Raw genomic sequence first — 24,494 nt, forward strand, 5'->3', positions numbered from 1 at the left:
CGCTCCTGCTCCCCGCTCCCCCTGCTCCCCGCTCCCCCTGCTCCCCGCTCCCCCTGCTCCCCGCTCCCCCCTGCTCCCTGCTCCCCGCTCCCCCTGCTCACCGCTCCCCCTGCTCCCCGCTCCCCCTGCTCCCCGCTCCCCCCCCGCTCCCCCCGCTCCCCCCGCTCCCCCCGCTCCCCCTGCTCCCCGCTCCCCCTGCTCCCCGCTCCCCCCGCTCCCCGCTCCCCCTGCTCCCCGCTCCCCTGCTCCCTGCTCCCCGTTCCCCCTGCTCCCCGTTCCCCCTGCTCCCCGTTCCCCCTGCTCCCCGCTCCCCCTGCTCCCCGCTCCCCGCTCCCCCTGCTCCCCGCTCCCCCTGCTCCCCGCTCCCCCTGCTCCCTGCTCCCCGCTCCCCCTACTCCCCGCTCCCCCTGCTCCCCGCTCCCCCTGCTCCCCGCTCCCCCTGCTCCCCGCTCCCCCTGCTCCCCACTGGCTCCAGGTTAAGACCATACACACAGAAGCAGAAATAGGCCATTCGGCCCATCGAGTCTGCTCTGCCATTCAATCATGGCTGATATTTTCTCATCCCCATTCTCCTGTCTTCTCCCCATAACCCCTGATCCCCTTAAACAATGGCTTGATTTTAACTTTCTCGCCCTTGTTTTGATATCCCTCCATGTAGTCGCCCATCCCTATCTCGGTATTCTCTCTCTCCATCCTTAAAGCCCTCTGATATCTGCAAAGCCTTTGATTTCTCTCACCCCACAATTGGCGGCTGTGCCATTAGTTGCCTGGGCACCTCAGCGCTGAAATCACCTCCCTCCACCTCTTCCTCGCTCTACTTTGGTTCTCCCTGAGGGAACTCCTTAAAACCAACCTCGTTAACCAAGCTTTTGATCATGTGTCGTAATGTCTCCTATAGAACATAGAACATTACAGCGCAGTATGGGCCCTTCGGCCCCCGATGTGGCTTGGTGCAAAATGGCCGGAGAATGGTGGGGACCCGATCCGTGCATGCGCATGGCCGTAAAGCATGGCGTTGGCCATGCCCGAACCCCCCTCACCCGCCAACCGAGACCCACAGCCCCCCCCCCCCCCCCCGCCGGCAAGCCCGCCCCCCAGCCAGCGGTACAGATCCCGGCCGAGTGTGGCATCGCTGGACACTGTCCACAGCCAGCACGCCGGGTTCCCGATCGCCTTGGGACCACACGTGGCCCACTCCGTCGGAAACCCGGCCCATTGGGAGCAGAGCATTGTGGGTGGGCCAGCAGAGCATGGAGGACCAGCGTCAAACCGGCGTTGGAATCTATTCTCTGCCCGATCACCGATCACGGTTTCGGTGTCAGGCTACAGAGAATCCCGCCCACTGTTTTTTCCAGCTACTTCCACACAACCCGTTCCTTTGACAGGAGCCTTGTTAACAACACCCATGTTCAGAAAATGAGTTCACAAAACATGTTTCTTCACGTTTCGTGTGGTCCCTAATTGAAGTTCTAATTGCATAACAATATTCACAGTAACCACCTGAACCTTGGCCGTTTTGGCCGTACCATCAGCCTCTCGTCTTCCCTAAACCTTTCCACATCTCTACCTCTGTCCTCTTTTAAGATGCATCTTAAAAACATGCCACTTGATAAAACGTGGGATATTTGTTACAATGTTACTGCCGCTGTGTAAATGCTATTTGTATTGATGAAGGTTGAACGGGCTCGGAGGTCCGATGAAGATATCATTCCTTTCCTCTCCCCTCGTCCCCCGGTTTGTCCTCGTGATTGTAACAGGAGTGTCTCGAGACCAGATGTGGAATACTCGGATTTATCAACATCTGTAAGTATCAATATGTGCCTTCCTCATGACAAAAACGGGATTAATTAATTGGGCCCTTTCCATAGCTCTGAATATTGAGCTTGGCAATGGCGTCCATATAATGGCTTTAAACAGGTGAACTCTGTGGCCTATCAGAACCCTACCCTAGATAGCAGCAGCTGGAGCAGTAAAGTTAGTCCCCAAATGTTGCCAGGCAGATTTACACTGACGGAGATTGAGCTAAAATTGACCAAAATTATTCTCTGCCTTAAACAGCACAATTTGAACTTCAGTCTCTGATCATGAAATTCCTCCTGTTTGTTGAAGGGGGAACAGTCAAGCGGGGCTGCTTTGTCCTGGATGGTGTTGAGCTTCTTCGGTGTTGTTGGAGCTTCACTCATCCAGGGAAGTGGGGAGTATTCCATTACACTCCTGACTTGTGCCTTGTAGATAGTGGACAGACTTTGGGGAGTCAGGAGGTGAGTTACTCGCCACAGGATTCCTCGCCTTTGACCTGCTTGTGTAACCAGAGTATTTGTTTGGCTAATCCAGTTCAGTTTCTGGTCAATGTTAACCCCCCCAGGATGTTGAAAGGTGATGAACTGGCTAGAGAGGCTGAATGTCTGCCTCCTGTTCCTCTGGTCAGAGCTCTGTCCAGCTGGAATATGACTTTCCCTTCTTTGTATTCCACAGAAACTCCGCTTTAACATTTATTCCGGACATGATCTCACAGAGGTTGATTGAGTTAATGGGTGGCTAAACAGGTTGTTGGGCAGAGATGGAGGTGAATAGATTGGATGGGGTGATAGTGGTGGTGGTTGGAGTGAGCAGCGCTGGCAACTGTATTTGTGAGAACACACTCCTCATTCTTTGTTTTTCTGTCTGCTGCCTAGCCCTCATCCCCACGGCCCAGCACTGCCCCCGGCAAGTTACAACGTCCGGTAAGACTAATCCCTATCCAAAGCAATGGAGCAACACCGATCACAGCACAGTCCTCCTCGCACTTCCAACACAAGGAGCAGCACCTGGATGTGCCCGAGTCCATCAACTACAAATATCATCATGGGGTATTTACTTTGTTTTTTAATAATTGCTAAGAGGTGCCAACCAGAAATGACAGTTTCCAGGATACAGAGGGAGACTATCATCCACTGAACATCAAAAAACGCAAAGTAATCGTGGTGACACCATGACTCCGAGGGCAGCACTCCTGTATTTGACCAAGTGCCGACACCACAGAATAGATACATAATCCACGCTGACACTCCCAGTGAAATACTGAGGGAGTGCTGCACTGTCAGAGGGTCAGTACTGAGGGAGTGCTGCACTGTCAGAGGGTCAGTACTGAGGGAGTGCTGCACTGTCAGAGGGTCAGTACTGAGGGAGTGCCGCACTGTCAGAGGGTCAGTACTGAGGGAGTGCTGCACTGTCAGAGGGTCAGTACTGAGGGAGTGCTGCACTGTCAGAGGGTCAGTACTGAGGGAGTGCCGCACTGTCTGAGGGTCAGTACTGAGGCAGTGCTGCACTGTCAGAGGGTCAGTACTGAGGGAGTGCTGCCCTGTCAGAGGGTCAGTACTGAGGGAGTGCTGCACTGTCAGAGGGTCAGTACTGAGGGAGTGCTGCACTGTCAGAGGGTCAGTACTGAGGGAGCGCCGCACTGTCAGAGGGTCAGTACTGAGGGAGTGCTGCACTGTCAGAGGGTCAGTACTGAGGGAGTGCTGCACTGTCAGAGGGTCAGTACTGAGGGAGTGCTGCACCGTCAGAGGGTCAGTACTGAGGGAGTGCCGCACTGTCAGAGGGTCAGTACTGAGGGAGTGCTGCACTGTCAGAGGGTCAGTACTGAGGGAGTGCTGCACTGTCAGAGGGTCAGTACTGAGGGAGTGCTGCACTGTCAGAGGGTCAGTACTGAGGGAGTGCTGCACTGTCAGAGGGTCAGTACTGAGGGAGTGCTGCACTGTCAGAGGGTCAGTACTGAGGGAGTGCTGCACTGTCAGAGGGTCAGTACTGAGGGAGTGCTGCACTGTCAGAGGGTCAGTACTGAGGGAGTGCCACACTGTCAGAGGGTCAGTACTGAGGGAGTGCTGCACTGTCAGAGGGTCAGTACTGAGGGAGTGCTGCACTGTCAGAGGGTCAGTACTGAGGGAGTGCTGCACTGTCAGAGGGTCAGTACTGAGGGAGTGCTGCACTGTCAGAGGGTCAGTACTGAGGGAGCGCTGCACTGTCAGAGGGTCAGTACTGAGGGAGTGCTGCACTGTCAGAGGTACTGTCTGCCTCTGTAAATCCTGCATGGAGTTTAAAATATTTATTTTGTATATCTCTCTTCGTTCCCCTTCCATGGGTCAGCAAGCAGAAAAAGACCCATGGCAGGGATATAAACAACATGCAGCAGTCTGTGCAGAAGGAAAGAATGAGTCCAGGAATGGGAATACAGGGAGCTAGCTATCACTGCCATCGGGAATGGGAATACAGAGGGCTAGCTATCACTGCCATCGGGAATGGGAATACAGAGGGTTAGCTATCACTGCCATCGGGAATGGGAATACAGAGGGCTAGCTATCACTGCCATCGGGAATGGGAATACAGAGAGCTAGCTATCACTGCCATCGGGAATGGGAATACAGGGAGCTAGCTATCACTGCCATCGGGAATGGGAATACAGGGAGCTAGCTCCCACTGCCGTCGGGATTGGGAATACAGAGAGCTAGCTCCCACTGCCATCGGGAATGGGAATACAGCAGGGAGCTAGCTATCACTGCCATCGGGAATGGGAATACAGGGAGCTAGCTATCACTGCCATCGGCAATGGGAATACAGGGAGCTAGCTATCACTGCCATCGGAATGGGAATACAGTGAGCTAGCTCCCACTGCCATCGGGAATGGGAATACAGGGAGCTAGCTCCCACTGCCATCGTGAATGGGAATACAGGGAGCTAGCTATCACTGCCATCGGGAATGGGAATACAGGGAGCTAGCTATCACTGCCATTGGGAATGGGAATACAGCAGGGAGCTAGCTCCCACTGCCATCGGGAATGGGAATACAGGGAGCTAGCTATCACTGCCTTCGGGAATGGGAATACAGGGAGCTAGCTATCACTGCCATCGGGAATGGGAATACAGGGAGCTAGCTCCCACTGCCATCGGGAATGGGAATACAGGGAGCTTAGCTATCACTGCCAGCGGGAATGGGAATACAGGGAGCTAGCTATCACTGCCAGCGGGAATGGGAATACAGAGATCTAGCTATCACTGCCATCGGGAATAGGAATACAGAGAGCTAGCTATCACTGCTATCGGGAATGGGAATACAGAGAGCTAGCTCCACTGCCGTCGGGTTTGGGAATACAGAGAGCTAGCTATCACTGCCATCGGGAATGGGAATACAGAGAGCTAGCTCCCACTGCCGTCGGGTTTGGGAATACAGAGAGCTAGATATCACTGCCATCGGGAATGGAAATACAGCAGGGAGCTAGCTATCACTGCCATCGAGAATGGGAATAAAGGGAGCTAGCTATCACTGCCATCGGGAATGGGAATACAGTGAGCTAGCTATCACTGCCATCGGGAATGGGAATACAGTGAGCTAGCTATCACTGCCATCGGGAATGGGAATACAGGGAGCTAGCTATCACTGCCAGTGGGAATGGGAATACAGTGAGCTAGCTCCCACTGCCATCGGGAATGGGAATACAGGGAGCTAGCTATCACTGCCATCGGGAATGGGAATACAGGGAGCTAGCTATCACTGCCATCGGGAATGGGAATACAGTGAGCTAGCTATCACTGCCATCGGGAATGGGAATACAGGGAGCTAGCTATCACTGCCATTGGGAATGGGAATACAGAGGGCTAGCTCCCACTGCCATCGGGAATGGGAATACAGGGAGCTAGCTATCACTGCCATCGGGAATTGGAATACAGGGAGCTAGCTATCACTGCCATCGGGAATGGGAATACAGGGAGCTAGCTCCCACTGCCATCAGGAATGGGAATACAGGGAGCTAGCTCCTACTGCCATCGGGAATGGGATTACAGGGAGCTAGCTCCCACTGCCATCGGGAATGGGAATACAGGGAGCTAGCTATCACTGCCATCGGGAATGGGAATAAAGAGGGTTAGCTATCACTGCCATCGGGAATGGGAATGAAGGGAGCTAGCTATCACTGCTATCGGGAATGGGAATACAGAGAGCTAGCTATCACTGCCATCGGCAATGGGAATACAGAGAGCTAGTTATCACTGCCATCGGAATGGGAATACAGAGGGCTAGCTATCACTGCCATCGGGAATGGGAATACAGAGAGCTAGCTCCCACTGCCATCGGGAATGGGAATACAGCAGGGAGCTAGCTATCACTGCCATCGGAAATGGGAATACAGGGAGCTAGCTCCCACTGCCATCGGGAATGGGAATACAGAGAGCTAGCTATCACTGCCATTGGGAATGGGAATGCCGGGAGCTAGCTATCACTGCCAGCGGGAATGGGAATACAGCAAACTAGCTATCACTGCCATCGGGAATAGGAATACAGGGAGCTAGCTATCACTGCCATCGGGAATGGGAATGCAGGGAGCTAGCTGTCACTGCCGTCGGGATTGGGAATACAGAGAGCTAGCTATCACTGCCATCGGGAATGGGAATACAAAGAGCAAGCTATCACTGCCATCGGGAATGGGAATACAGGGAGCTAGCTCCCACTGCCATCGGGAATGGGAATACAGAGAGCTAGCTATCACTGCCATCAGGAATGGGAATACAGGGAGCTAGCTATCACTGCCACCGGGAATGGGAATACAGGGAGCTAGCTATCACTGCCATCGGGAATGGGAATACAGAGAGCTAGCTATCACTGCCATCGGGAATGGGAATACAGATAGCTAGCTCCCACTGCCATCGGGAATGGGAATATAGGGAGCTAGCTATCACTGCCATCGGGAATGGGAATACAGAGATCTAGCTCCCACTGCCATCGGGAATGGGAATACAGAGAGCTAGCTCCCACTGCCATCGGGAATGGGAATATTGTGAGCTAGCTATCACTGCCATCGGGAATGGGAATACAGGGAGCTAGTTCCTTCTGCCATCGGGAATGGGAATACAGAGAGCTAGCTATCACTGCCATGGGGAATGGGAATACAGGTAGCTGGCAGCATCTGGAAAAACTGTTCGACTTAAAATTTTTCTGTCTTGCAAGATTCAAATCCTCCGACAAACTGCAAAACTTGTAGGTAGACTTGGCTCCTCCCATTAATTAAATCTCCTGCATCCAACTGAGATGTCACATGGCCTGCTTAATTAGCTGTGACTAAATATAACCTCTTAATTTATGTAATCTCCAGAGAATCTCCAGCAATCATAACGGCATATCATTAGCCCTTTATCTGTAACCAAGCAAGTGGCTGGAATGAATCATGATCACATCTTTTGTGACTCCTTAATTACAAATTCCGAAAACACAGTGTCGATACCTTAAGCTAGGTTCTTTAATAATATTACTGAAATATATATATTCTTTAACCCAGGCCTTTCATAATATTACTGCAACAGGTATAAAATATACTATATTAAAATTTCTATATCCACCATACAGGGAAACTGGTAGGTGATTAGCTGGTGAGTATTTCCTATTAATTTTAGCTAAACTTGAGAATAAACTTCTGAGATTTATCTTTTTTTAAAATGAGGTTTATTGCAACGAATAAGTATCGGTAGGGGTTGTCAGTGTTAATGCATATTTGTATTGGTAAGGTTAATAAATAGATGTAAGGTTTATTAGTATTAATAAAGGTTTATTCACTGTAGTCAGATTCATCAGAAGTAGTAATGCCATTAAAAAAAACAGAGAAATAGAAGGGCTACTCTGTCCTCTAGAGTGCACATCCTGCAATGTGTGGGAATGCCAGGGCGCTTCATACGTTTTGGATAACGATTTCTGCAAGAAGTCTTTTTTTGTTTGTTAAGTTTGTGGGGTCGCAGGCTAGGCCAGCATTTATTGCTCATCTCTAACGGCCCTTGACAAAGTGGTGATGAGCCAGCACCTTGAACCACTGCAGTCCATCAGGCACAGATACATCCACAGTTCGGGTAGAACTTTGTGTATCAGCTGGTGTCTCTGCAGTGCACCCGCAAAGTTGAGAACTTTGTCGTTAGCAGAATTGTGGATGTGGCCACCCTGCATCTTAAGATTGTGCCAGGAGAGAGGGAATGGATAGCCACGACAGAGTGGAGAAGAAATAGGCAGATAATGCGGGAGACCCTGAGTGCATCCCACCCTTCAACCAGTATTCTATTCGGAGGAATTTGCCCATGGCACCATGGGTTGTACAGGGCGTACAAGGAAGTCAGGAAACAGCAATAGTGATAGGTGATTGAATAGTTGGGGGAATAGGTAGATGTGTCTGCGGCTGCAGGCGTGACTCCAAGATGATGTGTTGCCTCTCTGTCACCAGGGTCAAGGATGTCACTGAGCGGTTGCAGGACACCCTGAGGTGGGAGGGTGAACAGCCAGCAGTCCTGGTTCACATTGGTACAGATGATGCAGCTGGAAAGAGGGATGTGGTCCTGCAGTCAGAATTTAGGGAGCTGGGTGTGACATTTGCAAGCAGGACCTCCAGATTGCAGCCAGTACCACGTGCAAGTGAGTATCGAAATAGGTGGCTAAAGCAGATGAACAAGTACCAGGGGCAGGAGGGTAGGGGACGCCCTGGTGGGATGGGGCGATCTCAGTGTTGGGGGAGAGGCAGGCGAAAAAGGGAGGGAGGGAGGAAGGGCCAAAGATTCCAGGTCCCCAAGAGGAGGGCTCCCCAAACCTGAGAGCCTTCAAACTGAGGCCGTTTACCGTGCCCGACCCTCTAACCCACCCCCTAGCCCACTCTCTATCCCACTCTCTATCCCACCTTTCTGCCCAAGATGGATATTTCTGACTTTTCCAGTTTCCACCCTGCTCCGGAATAACCTTCCAGCCTCCGTGAGACTGGGTAGGAAAAGGCCATGAAATGCCACCAAAACGGGGATTTGCACATTGAGACTGGGAGCATTGCTGAGGTATTACATAAATACTTTGCATCTGCCTTTAACAAGGAAGAAGATGTTACCGAGGCTCTGGTGAAAGAGGAGTCCAGACACTAGAAGGGTTTGAAATTGATAAGGAGGAGGCATTGGATAGGCTCTGTTCTTAAAGTTGACAACCCAGGTCTGGATGAGATGCTTCCATGGAGACTGAGGGAAATAAGAGTGGAAATTGCAGGGGTACTGGCCATAATTCTTCAATCTGCCTTGGACACGGGTGATGCTTGGGGACTGGAGAATTGCAAAGCTTGCATCATTATTCCAAAAAGGGAGTAAAGATGGCCCCAACAACCTGAGGCCAGTCAGTTTAACTTTGATGCTGTGGGAACTTCTCGAAACAATAATTCGGAACAAAATTAATAGGCACGTGGACAAATCTGGGTTAATTAAGGAAAGCCAGTCTGGAATACTGAAGTAAGCACTATGTTTAACTCACTTGCTGGAGTTGCTTGAAGAGGTAACACAGAGGGTTGACGAAGGTAATGTTGTTGATGAACTTTAAAAAGGCATTTAATACAGTGCCACACAACAGACTTCTCAGCAAATTCTAGCCTCTCAAATAAAAGGGACGAGAGCAATGTGGAAACGGAATTGGCTGAGGGAGAGGAAAGTGAGAGTAACGGTTAATGGGTGTTTTGCAGGCTGGAGGGAGGTTTGTGGTGGTGTTCTCCAGGGACCAGAGTTAGGACCCTTGCTTCTCCTGATATATATCGATGATCTAGATCTTGGTGTGCACGAGATCATTTCAAAATTTGCAAATGATACAAAACTTGGAAGAATTGTGAAAGGTGATGAGGTCAGAGTAAAAGGGACAAAGACAAGTTGTAGAGTGGGCAGATAGGTGGCAGATGAAGTTTAATGAGGAGAAATGTGAAGTGATCCATTTTGAAAAGAAGAACGCAGAGAGACAATATAAAGTAAAGGGGGGCAATTCTAAAGGGGGTGCCGGGGCACAGGGGCCCGGGTCAGTAAAAGGTGACAGGAAAGGTGGAGAGCAGTTAATAAAGCAGACTGTATTCGGTGTTTAGCTGGATTATTGTCTGCAGTTTTGGATGTTGCACTTTAGGAAGGATGTGAAGGTATTGGAAAGAACGCAGAAAAGATTGAGGAGACTTTGCAGAGATGAGGAACTTTAGTTACCAAGATAGATTGGAGAAACAAAGTCTGTTTTCTTTGGGGACGAAAGGTTGAGAGGAGATTTGATAGAGATTTGAAATTTTCATTTCATTTCATTTTTCTTCGTAAGAGATGTTCAAAATCATGAGGGATCTAGACGGGGAGAAACTATTCCCAGTCGTAAAAGGATCGACAATGAGAGGGCACAGATTTAAACAATTGAGAAAAGTAGCAAAAACTACCTGAGCCTTTCCACACAGCGAGTGGTTAGGATCTGGCATGTACTGTCTGTGAGTGTGGTGGAGACAGATTCACACAGCGAGTGGTTAGGATCTGGCATGTACTGTCTGTGAGTGTGGTGGAGACAGACTCACACAGCGAGTGGTTAGGATTTGGCATGTACTGTCTGTGAGTGTGGTGGAGGCAGATTCACACAGCGAGTGGTAAGGGTCTGGAATGCACTGTCTGTGAGTGTGGTGGAGACAGATTCACAGTGAGGTTGTGTCTGACAAATCTTTGAGGTAACAAGGAAGTTAGATAAAGGAGAACCAGTGGATGTGATTTATCTAGATTTCCAGAAGGCCTTTGACAAGGTGCTGCATAGGAGACTGTTAAATAAAATAAAAGCCCATGGTGTGAAGGGTAAGATCCTGGCATGGATAGAGGATTGGCTGACTGGCAGAAGGCAGAGAGTGGGGATAAAGGGGTCTTTTTCTGGATGGCAGCTGGTGACTAGTGGTGTGCCTCAGGGTCTGTTCTGGGACCACAACTTTTCACAATATACATTAATGATCTGGAAGAAGGTACTGAAGACACTGTTGCTAAGTTTGCAGATGATACAAAGATCTGTAGAGGGACAGGTAGTATTGAGGAAGTAAGGGGGCTACAGAAGGACTTGGACAGGCTGGGAAAGTGGGCAAAGAAGTGGCAGATGAAATACAATGTGGAAACGTGTGAGGTTATGCACTTTGGAAGGAGGAATTTAGGTGTAGACTATTTTCTAAATGGGGACATGCTTAGGAAATCAAAAGCACAAAGGGACTTGGGAGTCCTTGTTCACGATTCTCTTAAGGTTAACGTGCAGGTTCAGTCGGCAGTTAAGAAGGCAAACGCAATGTTAGCATTCATGTCAAGAGGGCTAGAATACAAGACCAGGGATGTTCTTCTGAAATGAAAATGAAAATTGCTTATTGTCACAAGTAGGCTTCAATTAAGTTACTGTGAAAAGCCCCTAGTCGCCACATTCCGGCACCTGTCCGGGGAGGCTGGTACGGGAATCGAACCGTGCTGCTGGCCTGCTTTGTCTGCTTTAAAAGCCAGCGATTTAGCCGAGTGAGCTAAACCAGCCCCCGAGGCTGTATAAGGCTCTGGTCAGACCCCATTTGGAGTATGGTGAGCAGTTTTGGGCCCAGTATCTAAGGAAGGATGTGCTGTCCTTCAATAGAGTCCAGAGGAGGTTCACAAGAATGATCCCTGGAATGAAGAGCTTGTTGTATGAGGAACGGTTGAGGACTCTGGGTCTGTACTCGTTGGCATTTAGAAGGATGAGGGGGGATCTTATTGAAACTTACAGGATACTGCGAGGCCTGGATAGAGTGGACGTGGAGAGGATGTTTCCATTTGTAGGAAAAACTAGAACCAGAGGACACAATCTCAGACTAAAGGGACGATCCTTTAAAACAGAGATGAGGAGGAATTTCTTCAGCCAGAGGGTGGTGAATCTATGGAACTCTTTGCTGCAGAAGGCTGTGGAGGCCAAATCACTGAGTGTCTTTAAGACAGAGTTAGATAGGTTCTTGATTAATAAGGGGATCAGGGGTTATGGGGAGAATGGGGATGAGAAAATATCAGAATGGCAGAGCAGACTCGATGGGCCGAGTGGCCTAATTCTGCTCCTATGTCTTATGGAGCGGTGAGGATCTGGAATGTTCTGTCTGAGAGTGTGGTGGAGGCAAAGTCAATGAAAACATTCAAAACATGATTAGACCATTATCAGAAAAGGAATAATGTGCAGGGGTATATGGGGACGGCAGGAGACTGGCACTGGAGACCTGTGGGCTGAAAGACTTTCAGGACAACAACAATTTGTTGATGTGTCAGTTCAGTTCTCTGCGTTAAACTGTATCAGCCTTGTGCCTGAGCACTTTCGCCAGTCCGATGATGCCCCCCGAAATTCTGTTACTGTCCCCTTCACCCCCACTGCTACATTTCTGCTTTTAGTGAATTCAGTGCCGAGAAATAAAATCGTGGATCAGCTGGTTTGAACAAAGAAGGCTTCCTGGTTGTAATTCACTGAATTAATTTTATTTTCTGGTAGCTGGACCGCGATTTGTTCAGGAACTGGCACACGTTGGATTTTTCCACTGGGATGTCCCCCTACCGCCTTCCAGTGATCAATAACTACGTGACTCCAGTCCCACCACCACCGCGAAAACGAGAGAAGAATGGAACCCTGAGGGGCAGGAGGCTGAGGCCCACCACAGCCCCCAATGGCCCAGCTACCCTGTTGCCAAAGGTAAAGACAGAATCATTACACACAATATCAGCGCACAAGCTGCCTCTCCTTCTGTTCAGAGAGACTTACAGCATGAACACAGGCCCTTTGGCCCAACTTGTCCGTGCCGCCCAGTTTTTAAGCACTGAGCTAATTCCTTTCTCCCTTGTGTGTTTATCCAGTTTCCTCTTCAATGTATCGACATTATTCACCACTCCCTGTGGGAGCGAGTTCTCACCACTCTCTGGGTAAAGAATCTTCTCCTGGATTCCCGATTTGATTCTTAGTAGACCAATAAAACAAAGGAGCAGAATTGGACCACTCGGCCCATCGAGTCTGCTCCGCCATTCAGTGAGATCGTGGCTGATCTGATATAATCCTCAACTCGCTTATTGCCTTATCCCCAAAACCCTCGATTCCCTCACTTATTACAAATCTGTCTATCTCAACCTTGAACATACTTAAAGACCCAGGGCTGGATTCTCCCATTTTGAGGCTGTGTCCCCCACGTCGGCGTGGGAATGGTGGCGTTTTATGCCAGAGAAAATGGCGTAAATCGGCCACCGATCCTCCATTTGGCCGGGGACTAGCAGGCCGGTAGCGTAGAGCACCTGGCTCGAGCTGCTAATATGGACCGGAGAATTGGCAGGTCCGTGGCTGTGCATGCGCAAGGTGGCGGCCTGCAATGGCCCCGGACCAACCCTCCACAGTGCACCAGCCCCTGATAGTCCCCCCCCTGCCCCCGCGGATCTGTCCTACCCGAATCCCCCCCCCCCCCCCCCCCCCCCCCCCCCCCCCCCCCCGGATCTGCCCTCCCCCGACTCTGGCGGCGCTGTTTCTGAAGGGTGAGACAACACGTGACCGACCCCGTCAGGAACTCGGCCGGGCGGGGGCGGAGCATCGTGGGGGCGGAGCATCTGGGGGCGGGCACCAGGCAATGTTGCTTTGGAGGGGGCGGAGCATCGTGGGGGCGGGCCTCAGGCAATGCTGCTTTGGAGGGGACGGAGCATCTGGGGGCAGGCACCAGGCAATGCTGCTGTGGAGGGGGCGGAGCATCGTGGGGGCGGAGCATCGGGGTGGAGCATCAGGCAATGCTGCTTTGGAGGGGGCGGAGCATCGTGGGGCGGAGCATCGTGGGGCGGGCATCAGGCAATGCTGCTGTAGAGGGGCGGAGCATCAGGCAATGCTGCTTTGGAGGGGGCGGAGCATCGTGGGGGCGGAGCATCGTGGGGCGGGCATCAGGCAATGCTGCTGTGGAGGGGCGGAGCATCAGGCAATGCTGCTTTGGAGGGGGCGGAGCATCGTGGGGGCGGAGCATCGTGGGGCGGGCATCAGGCAATGCTGCTTTGGAGGGGGCGGAGCATCGTGGGGGTGGGCACCAGGCAATGCTGCTTTGGAGGGGGCGGAGCATCGTGGGGCGGAGCATCGTGGGGCGGGCATCAGGCAATGCTGCTGTGGAGGGGCGGAGCATCAGGCAATGCTGCTGTGGAGGGGGCGGAGCATCAGGCAATGCTGCTTTGGAGGGGGCGGAGCATCGTGGGGGTGGGCACCAGGCAAAGCTGCTTTGGAGGGGGCGGAGCATCGTGGGGCGGAGCATCGTGGGGCGGGCATCAGGCAATGCTGCTGTGGAGGGGGCGGGGCATCGTGGGGGCAGAGGATCAGGCAATGCTGCTGTGGAGGGGGCGGAGCATCGTGGGGCGGGCATCAGGCAATGCTGCTTTGGAGGGGGCGGAGCATCGTGGGGGCGGAGCATCGTGGGGGCGGAGCATCGTGGGGGCGGGCACCAGGCAATGCTGCTTTGGAGGGGGTGGAGCATCGTGGGGGCGAGCATCAGGCAATGCTGCTTTGGAGGGGGCGGAACATCGCGAAAGCGGCACCACCCCCGATTTAGAACATAAGAACTAGGAACAGGAGTAGGCCATCTGGCCCCTCGAGCCTGCTCCGCCATTCAATTAGATCATGGCTGATCTTTTGTGGACTCAGCTCCACTTTCCGGCCCGAACACCATAACCCTTAATCCCTTTATTCTTCAAAAAACTATCTATCTTTACCTTAAAAACATGTAATGAAGGAGCCTCAACTGCTTCACTGGGCAAGGAATTCCATAGATTCACAACCCTTTGGGTGAAGAAGTTCCTCCTAAACTCAGTCCTAAATCTACTTCCCCTTATTTTGAGGCTATGCCCCCTAGTTCTGCTGTCACCCGCCAGTGGAAACAACCTGCCCGCATCTATCCTATCTATTCCCTTCATAATTTTAAATGTTTCTATAAGATCCCCCCCTCATCCTTCTAAATTCCAACGAGTACAGTCCCAGTCTACTCAACCTCTCCTCATAATCCAACCCCTTCAGCTCTGGGATTAACCTAGTGAATCTCCTCTCCACACCCTCCAGCGCCAGTACGTCCTTTCTCAAGTAAGGAGACCAAAACTGAACACAATACTCCAGGTGTGGCCGCACTAACACCTTATACAATTGCAACATAACCTCCCTAGTCTTAAACTCCATCCCTCTAGCAATGAAGGACAAAATTCCATTTGCCTTCTTAATCACCTGTTGCACTTGTAAACCAACCTTCTGTGACTCATGCACTAGCACACCCAAGTCTCTCTGAGCAGCGGATTTGGCCATGAACTTTGATTATCCGGCTGATTGGCGAACGTGATTTTGGCATCGGAGAATCCAGCCCCCAGTTTCTACAGCGGCAAAGAATTCCACAGATTCACTACCCTCTGAAAGAAGAAATTCCTCCTCATCTCTGTCTCTAATGACTCCCTGACTCTGAGATGATGTCCTCTGGTCCCAGGCTCTCCCACAAGGGGAAACAACCTCTCAGCATCGACCCTGTCAAACCCCCTGACAGTCCGATATGTCTCAATAAGGTCACCTCCCGTTCTTCTAAACTCCAATGAGTACAGTCCCAACCGAGTGAACCTTCTCTGGACTTCATCCAATGTCAGGAATACTTCCCTTAGGTCAGGGGACCAAAACTGTTCACAGTATTCCAGGTCTAACTCGTGCCTTGCATAGTTTCAGCAAGACTCCCCTATTTTTAGACTCCATTCCCTTTGAAATAAAGACCAACACTCCATTTCCCTTCCCTATTACCTGCTGAACCTGCATGCTGCCTTTTTGTGATTTAGGCCCAAGGACCCTAAATTCCACCCCCCCCCCCGGGCTGCAGCTTTCTGCAGTCTTTCTCCATTTAAATAATATTCAGCTCCTTGATTCTTCCGACCAAATTGCAGAACTTCACATTTTCCTGCAGTATATTCCAATTTATTGTGATTGTTTTACAGTTATGGTCCCTCGTTCAATCCCACCCGCAAGTGGGAACATTTTTTCTACATCTCCCTGACCAATTCCCTTCATAATCTTAAAGACGCTCCACAACACCTTCACCGCCACTCAGAAATACTCGTCTTCAATCGGGCCAAATGCGATGTTGATTATATGAAAGATACGTAAAAGGGAAGATTTGAAAGTGTGTCGCTCCTTTTGCAATCTCAGGGTGTTGCGCAGTGGGGGTTTGCAGCCAAAGAGCCTCCTCCCCTAAAGGACAGTACTGAACCAATTGGGTTTTACGAGAATCGGATCGCTTCATTGGCAGGTTGGCTGACCCGGCTGTAGTGGAGGGAGTTTGTTGTGGTTTCTGATTTAATTAAAGCAGCGTCCCAACCCATCTCTAACCCATTGGCCAATCTTCATTCCGCTATGTAAATACAAGTTGTTGTTGCAGGACACTCTGAAGCTACATCGATCCATCTCACACAGCAATGTCCTGATCACAATGGTCTACCGTGGAAAACGGCTGCATCTGTCACACGACCAGGCAGAGGTCAGAGACGAGGTCAAGGTCCAGCAGCAGCATTGCGGTGGAGAGAACCTCTGCTTGTACAAAGGGGAGCTTCTGGCAACAGGTGAGCACCAACAGGAAATTAGAAGAAAAAAATGTTTTCTCATCGCATCCATTTTCATTTCTTCTCAGTGTTGAGAGTTGGAAAAGGGCAAGAGAAGGGATTAGGACGTCATGTCCTTGGAGAGGAAGGAGAGCAGATTTACTAGAATGCTATCGGGAATGAGGTGGGAGGGTGAATTGTGACGAGGATGGAGGGATCCTACAACAAGATCTGGACAGGTTGGGCGAGTGGGCAAACCAATGGCAGATGCAGTATAATTTGGATAAGTGTGAGGTTATTCACTTTGGAAGCAAAAACAGGAAGGCAGATTCCTACCTGAATGGTTGTAAATTGGGAGAGGGGAGTGTGCAGCGGGACCTGAGTGACCTTGTGCACCAGTCGCTGAAGGTAAGCATGCAGGTGTAGCAGGCGGTAAAGAAGGCTAATGCTATGTTGGCCTTCATTGCGAGAGGTTTCGAGTATAGAAGCAGGGAGGTGTTGCTAGAATAATACAGGGTCTTGGTGAGGCCACACCTGGAGTATTGTGTGCAGTTTTGGTCTCCTTCTCTGAGGAAGGATGTTCTTGCTCTCGAGGGAGTGCAGCGAAGGTTTACCAGGCTGATTCCTGGGATGGCGGGACTGTCATATGAGGAGAGATTGACTAGGTTGGGATTGTTCTCGCTGGAGTTCAGAAGAATGAGGGGGGATCTCATAGAGACGTATAAAATTCTAACATGACTAGACAGGGAAGATGCAGGGAAGATGTTACCAATGGTGGGTGTGTCCAGAACCAGGGGCCACAGCCTGAGGATTCAGGGTAAACCATTTCAGACAGAGATGAGACATTTCTTCACCCAAAGAGTGGTGAGCCTGTGGAATTCATCACCACAGGAAGTAGTTGATGCTAAAACATGGAATATTTTCAAGAGGTGGCTAGATATAGCACTTGGGGCAAATGGGATCAAAGGCTGTGGGGAGAAAGCAGGATTAGGCTTTTGAGTTGGATGGTCAGCCATGATGGTGATGAATGGCGGAGCAGGCTCGAAGGGCCACAAGGCCTCCTCCTGCTCCGATCTTCTATGTATTTATGTATCAGTTGCTGGAGAGGCTGGTATTGCTCTCCTTAGAGCAGAGAAGGGTGAGAAAGAAAGATTTGCATTTCTGTAGCACCTGTCACATCCTCAGGACATCTGAAATCACTCTACAGCAAATGAAGTACTTTTGAATTGTAGTCACTGTTGTAATGTCGAAATTGCAGCTGTCAATTGGCCCTCGGCAAGTTCCCACAAACAGAAAGGACCAGATAGTCTGCTTCAGTGATTAAAGGGTAAATACTTTCCTCAGGACACCAGGGAGATTTAATCAAGGTTTTCAAACCATGATGGAGTTTTGATGGAGTAAATGAGGAGAAAGTGTTTCCAGTGACAGGAGGGAGGGTAACCAGAGGGATACAGATTGAAGAGAATGGGTAAAAGAAGCAGAGGGGGAGATGAGGAGAATGTTTTTTACCCAGCGAGTTGTTGTGATCTGGAAGGTGCTGCCTGAAAGGGCGGTGGAAGCAGATTCAATAATAACTTTCCAAAGGGAACTGGATAAACACTTGGGATAATATTCCCAGCTGTAGGGAAAGAACAGGGGAGTGGAACAAATTGGTTAGGTCTACCAAGGAACTGACACAACACGATGGGCTGAATGGCCTTCTCATGTGTTGCCTGATTCTCTGTTTCTAAGAATCCAGAGTCTATTTTTCAATTCCCCTTCTGTGTCTTGTGTTCATTTGCAATCGGATGTCGACTTTGGGTTAGATGATAGACAAACCACCATGCTCCCTGCCACTCATGAGGTTGAGTTAAGCAGAAACAGGAGGTAGCCATTCAGCCCCTCGAGTCTGTTCCACAATCCAGCCAGATTATGGTTAATATGTACCTCATTGCCATTTTCCCATTTTAGTTCCGTATTCCTGAGTAGCCTTACTCAACAAATCCATGTCCATCTGACCACCAGCGTCGACAAATTTCTGGGGGAAAAGAGTTCTATATTTCCAGTATCTTTTATGTGGAAGAGTTCTTCCAGGCATTATCATCATCCCTGAACAACCTGGCTGTAATTTTAACCTGATGCCCCTTTTCTAGATTCCCCCATTAGAATGAATGGTTTCCTATGAATAAAAACAAAGTCATTGCTGATGCTGGAGATCGGAAATAAAAGCCCAGAAATGCTGGAAAAACTCAGCAGGTCTGGCAGCACGTGTGGAGAGAGAAACAGAGTTAACATTTCCAGCCCAATACGACGCCTCTTCGGAACTCGCTCTTCCGATGAATGTTGGAACCGGCTCGAGGGGTTGAATGTCCTCCTCTGTTCGCAAAGTCGCATGTTTTGTTTGATGCGGTGATTGCTGTGTAAATACTCTAACACTGTTTCAATTTTTCCTCTCTGTCCTTTTCTCCACTGGTTTTCCAGAGAAATTCCAGTTTGTGTCCCGGCGGCACTTGGGTTTTCCCTTCAGCCTCACCTTCTTCCTAAACGGCATCCAGGTCAATCGACTGAGTTCCTGCTGCGAATACAAACACCGCAGGGGCTCCAGGCTTGGGGGCAAACAAGCGTACTTTGCTTTCATTGATGTGGATGGAGCATCCCCATGCTACAGGTACGGGAGATCCTATCGAGATAAGGTTCTGGCAAACGCAGCACTTTCTCCAGTCCTTGTGCGCATATAGGAGGGGAAGGCCGTGGGAGTATTACATCTTGCAGAAAAGTCATCAAAAATGCTTTCCGTGCATCAGATCACTTTGAAATTTAGTCACTGTGGTGCTGCGAGTACACATGGCAGCTATTCTGTATGTGCCAGCCCTTTTGTGGGTAACGTGCCAGCCCTTTTGTGGGTAACGTGCCAGCCCTTTTGTGGGTAACGTGCCAGCCCTTTTGTGGGTAACGTGCCAGCCCTTTTGTGGGTAACTAGCCAGCCCCATTGAATTAAAGAAAAGCTATGATATAGATTCCCCCAATTAAAGAGTACGTGCAACATTCTGATCAACATTCAGCCCCTCAAGGCTTTGCCAACATTCTTAGGAAATTCTTTCCTCTGGTGGTGGTGGTGGGAGGGGGGGGGGGGGGGGGGGGGGGGGGGGGGGGGGGTATATAGGACAAGAAGGCGTGACCTTAGAATCAGACCTAGGCCAGTTCAGGGATGATCTTATGAAGCAAAAAGGGGAGTGGATATCGGAACTCTTACCACACCAGCCTCCCCGAACAGGCGCCGGAATGTGGCGACTAGGGGCTTTTCACAGTAACTTCATTTGAAGCCTACTCGTGACAATAAGCGAGTTTAATTTTTCATTTTCTTCTTTCCACCCCCCCCTCCCCCGCCGCCCCAACACACAAAGACGTACACACAAAAAGCCTTTTTTTGATTACCAGATGTCCAATCTCTCCTTTCCAGATGTATTATCGCCATGGGTTTAGATAAGAAACCCATACCACCTCCCAAAAGGATGAAGGAAGAAGTGGTGAAGGAAATAAACAAAGAGAAGCTGGAGTTGGCGAAAGACAAGGAAACATTAGCAGTACTGAACACCAGCAAGGAGACCAGCCAGGAGGAAACAATGTCAGCAGATTCCTCAGTTGAAGAGGAGAAATTGAAGGAAGCAGAGAAAATGCATGAAGATGAGGGGGAAAGTTCACCAACAACCGAGAGCCAAGGCGGAGGTTCCAAAGAGGGTTGGTTATATTTGTGTTTTTGCACAGCAATGAACTGAGAGAGTTACTGGAACGATTCTCAGCCTGAGATGCGGCGATGTAAATGTTCTTTCTTAATAATAATAATCTTTATTATTGTCACAAGTAGGCTTACATGCACTCTGCAATGAAGTTACTGTGAAAAGCCCCCAGTCGCCACATTCCGGTGCCTGTTCGGGTACACAGAGGGAGAATTCAGAATGTCCAATTCACCTAACAGCACGTCTTTCGGGACTTGTGGGAGGAAACCGGCGCACCCGGAGGAAACCCACGCAGACACAGGGAGAACGTGCAGACACAGGGAGAACTCCCAGAACCCTGGCGCTGTGAAATAACAGTGCTAACCACTGTGCTACCTCAGTCAATGGTTGATTTAGCCTGAGACAGTGGGAGGGTTTTACAAGCTTGTACATCCCGTAAGGATGAGGAAGGGTCACCCACACTCATCGAACCTGATCCCAGTGTTGGATGGCTTACTTGTTCCAATTCATCTTGTTACTTCAAAGATCAGAGCTTACACAGATGTAGGTGTGACAATGCTCAGGCCTTTATAGAGAAATTACAGTTCAAAATCCAATTTGTGTGCTCCAGTACGATGAGAACGTACAGGACTTCACCCACAACTCCTGCACTGATCTCTCCTTAATCGCTGCACACGATCACCACGTCACAGACATCACTGACCCATGCAAGTAACAACTCGAGGGCAGTAAAATGGACCTGACTCCTCTCAATTTCTCCCAATCCTTCTGTTGTTTTGGCTCCTTCGTCCTCCAAACTCTACAGTTATATTGCTGTCACAAACTCTTCCATCCTTTTTAAGAGTATAAACACAAACAAACATACAAATATCGTCCAGACCATCGGGAACAAGGCGGAATGAATTTTACCTCTTCTGTCAGTCCCTGACTTGGGAAGATATCCTCGCATTTGACCCAGTTCTATAGCACTTAAGGGTAATGGGATCAAAGGCTATGGGGAGAAAGCAGAATTAGGCTGTTGAGTTGGATGATCAGCCATGATTGTGATGAATGGCGGAGCAGGCTCGAAGGGCCACAAGGCCTCCTCCTGCTCCTGTCTTCTATGTATCCGCGACACAGCCTTTGTTCAGCAGAAAGCTCTTGTAAACAACTGTGCAATGAGACCAGAGAGCCCAGGTACTCGGGTCCTCTCTGCTCTCACTCCCACAGAGCAGGTTCCAGAATTCCAAGCTGGAGCATCTGGCCTCCACTCACTGGGATTGGATGGAGTGGGATCAGAACTCTGTACCTTCTGATCAGTGGTGGAAATGGCTACCACTGAAAGAAAGGCGTGATATTATTATTGTGAGGTTAATAATTAATCTCCAGACTTATCCAGGGCTGAGAGCCGTTCAAAACCACTTGTAGGCCTAAAGCTTTCTCATTCCCGAGGCACTGGTTAGAGCTTCCTGCTTGTATCTGAATCTCCACAGCTGTACTCAACCTTCTAGTCTGGGACTGTTCAGTGCAAGGTTCCACCTGCATGACCCTCAGTCATGCTGTGAGTTGCGCCTTGCAAATTTGGTTGCAGGAATCCATGCACCGAGCTCTGGTTGACTGATGACAGGATTATATTAGCATTGAAGGAGGCCATTCCATCCACGGTGTCTGTACTGGCTCTTTGAAAATGAAATGAAATGAAAATCGCTTATTGTCACGAGTAGGCTTCAATGAAGTTACTGTGAAAAGCCCCTAGTCACCACATTCCGGCGCCTGTTCGGGGAGGCTGGTGCGGGAATTGAACCGTGCTGCTGGCCTGCCTTGGTCTGCTTTCAAAGCCAGCGATTTAGCCCTGTGCTAAACAGCCCCTATCCAAATAATTCTACTCCATTCTCTTTCCGCACAGCCCTTTTCCCAACTCCAGTATTTATCAAATTGAATAGAATTTCATCTCGTCTCTGTCTTAAATGACTGACCCCTTATCTTCAAACAGTGGCCCTACTTCCAGATTCTCCGCCACATCCACCCTCTTTCAATCAAGTTGCCTCTTATTCTTCTACTCCCAACTGCTCTCTCTGCAAGAGAAATTCCCAACATCCCGCCTTCTGCTTCTTTCCCAATTATCACAGAATTGTTACGGTGCAGAGAGAAGCCATTTGGCCCATCGTGTCTGCACTCTCAAAATCAACATCCACAATGATCTGTGTCCTCTGCTTTCTGACCCTCCCACCAGTGGGAACTATTTCTCCCTATCCACTCTCCCAAAACCCCACATCATTTTTAACTTTAAGTTTCTCTGCAATAAGGGGAACAATCCAGCTTGGAATAGATTTGTTTATTGTCACGTGTACCGAGGTACAGTGAAAAGTATTTTTCTGCGAGCAGCTCAACAGATCATTCAGTACATGGAAGAAAAGGAAATAAAAGAAAATACATAATAGGGCAACACAAGATATACAATGTAACTACGTAAGCACCGGCATCGGATGAAGCATACAGGGTGTAGTGTTAATGAGGTCAGTCCATAAGAGGGTCGTTTAGGAGTCCGGTAACAGTGGGGAAGAAGCTGTTTTTGAGTCTGTTCGTGCGTGTTCTCAGACTTCTATATCTCCTGCCTGATGGAAGAAGTTGGAAGAGTGAGTAAGCCGAGTGGGAGGGGTCTTGATTATGCTGCCTGCTTTCCCCAGGCAGCGGGAGGTGTAGATGGAGTCAGTGGATGGGAGGCAGGTTCGTGTGATGGACTGGGCTGTGTTCACGATTCTGAGGTTTCTTGCGGTTCTGGGCCGAGCAGTTGCCATACCAGGCTGTGATGCAGCCCGATAGGATGCTTTCTATGGTGCATCTGTAAACGTTGGTAAGGGTTAATGTGGACATGCCGAATTTCCTTAGTTTCCTGAGGAAGTAGAGGCGCTGTTGTGCTTTTTGGTGGTGGCACGACGTGAGTAGACCAGGACAGATTTTTGGTGATGTGCACCCCGAGGAATTTGAAACTGCTAACCATCTCCACCTCGGCCCCGTTGATACAGACAGGGGTGTGTACAGTACTTTGCTTCCTGAAGTCAATGACCAGCTCTTTAGTTTTGCTGACATTGAGGAAGAGATTGTTGTCGTTACACCACTCCACTAGGTTCTCTATCTCCCTCCTGTATTCTGACTCGTCGTTATTCGAGATCTGGCCCACTATGGTCTTATCGTCAGCATACTGGGGCTTCTTCACTCTCTTCACATAACCGAGGGCTACAGCAGTGATTTAAAAAGGGTTTAACATAACTTCCTTGCTTTAGTGTTCTGAACCTCTTTTTGTCCAGTGTCCTGTACCGCCATTTTGAATAAAAGAATCAAAAAGACGTTTTTGAAAAAAAAATTAACTATCAAAGGAGACCCGATAAAGGTCTTTAAAATTCTGAATGGGTTGGATGGGGTAGATGTGGAGAAAATGTTTCCACTTGGAAGAGAATTCAAAACAAGGGGCATAAAAATAATAAATCCAACAGAGAAATAAGGAGACATTTCTTTATTCAGAGAATGGTTGGAATACGTAATGTACTGCAGGAAATAGTTGAGGTAAATACTTAGATAGTTTCAAAAGGAAACTGGAAATGTACACGAGAGAGAAGGGGAATAAACTGAAAGATTGAGGCAACAACGTGACGTAATCTCAGTGATTATACACATTCGTCAGCAGGGTCCCGTTCTCTGCAAACAAAAAATGTTCAGGCATTGCACCATTTTTGAATTATCTGAAAGCTGGAGGAGCCTAAAGTTCTCCATTGCTTTCTCTATGATAGCAGCTCGGCCAATCAGAACAAAGAACAAAGAAACGTACAGCACAGGAACAGATCTTTCGGCCCTCCAAGCCTGCGCCGACCATGCTGTCCGTCTAAACTAAAATCTTCTACACTTCCGGGGTCCGTATCCCTTCATTCCCATCCTATTCAAAGCAGTGTTACAGTGAACTTTGAAGGATTTTCGTGTCACATTTCCACTACAAATTCACAATTGTAAATCTTAATCCATTTATCAGAGTATGATGACGATTTTGAAGAGGAGGAAGAGAAGACAAGTGAGGAGGCAGACAAAAAGGGCAAGGGAAGACTTCAGAGTGGGAAAAAGCCAACTGCAACACCAGAGGAGAGATGGAGCTCAGAAGATGAAAAGCGGAGCCAGAAGTCGGATGGTCAGGATGAGGGATCGATGAGCGAGGAAGAAAGCAGCAGCTCTTCAGATAGTGAAAGCGAAGGTAAGCGAGGTTTGTATTTGTTTTCCTGTTGTTCGGGTTATGACATAGCAGTGACAATCAGGTCAGTGTCTGGGAATTCTGCTGTGAGTAACTCACCACCTGAGTCCCCAAAGACTGTCCACCATCTACAAGACACAAGTCAGGAATGTGATGGGATACTCTCCACTCATGTACCTTAATTGAAGAAGCTCAACATCAAC

At 49.5% G+C, this 24,494-nt stretch overlaps 1 protein-coding gene across 1 annotated transcript in view; it reads left to right on the top strand.

Moving 5' to 3' along the window:
- The window catches only part of erich3 (glutamate-rich 3), a 123,231-nt gene that overhangs the window by 43,828 nt on the left and 54,909 nt on the right, over window positions 1-24,494 (top strand). Inside the window, exons 7-13 of the mRNA XM_038793412.1 lie at window positions 1,675-1,803; window positions 2,676-2,849; window positions 12,284-12,481; window positions 16,200-16,380; window positions 18,820-19,006; window positions 19,799-20,076; window positions 24,079-24,294. Of these exons, the coding sequence (XP_038649340.1) occupies window positions 1,675-1,803; window positions 2,676-2,849; window positions 12,284-12,481; window positions 16,200-16,380; window positions 18,820-19,006; window positions 19,799-20,076; window positions 24,079-24,294 (1,363 nt within the window). The remainder of the gene's footprint in view (window positions 1-1,674; window positions 1,804-2,675; window positions 2,850-12,283; window positions 12,482-16,199; window positions 16,381-18,819; window positions 19,007-19,798; window positions 20,077-24,078; window positions 24,295-24,494) is intronic.

Source organism: Scyliorhinus canicula, chromosome 4 (assembly GCF_902713615.1).
Source record: "Scyliorhinus canicula chromosome 4, sScyCan1.1, whole genome shotgun sequence".
Lineage (NCBI taxonomy): Eukaryota > Metazoa > Chordata > Chondrichthyes > Carcharhiniformes > Scyliorhinidae > Scyliorhinus > Scyliorhinus canicula.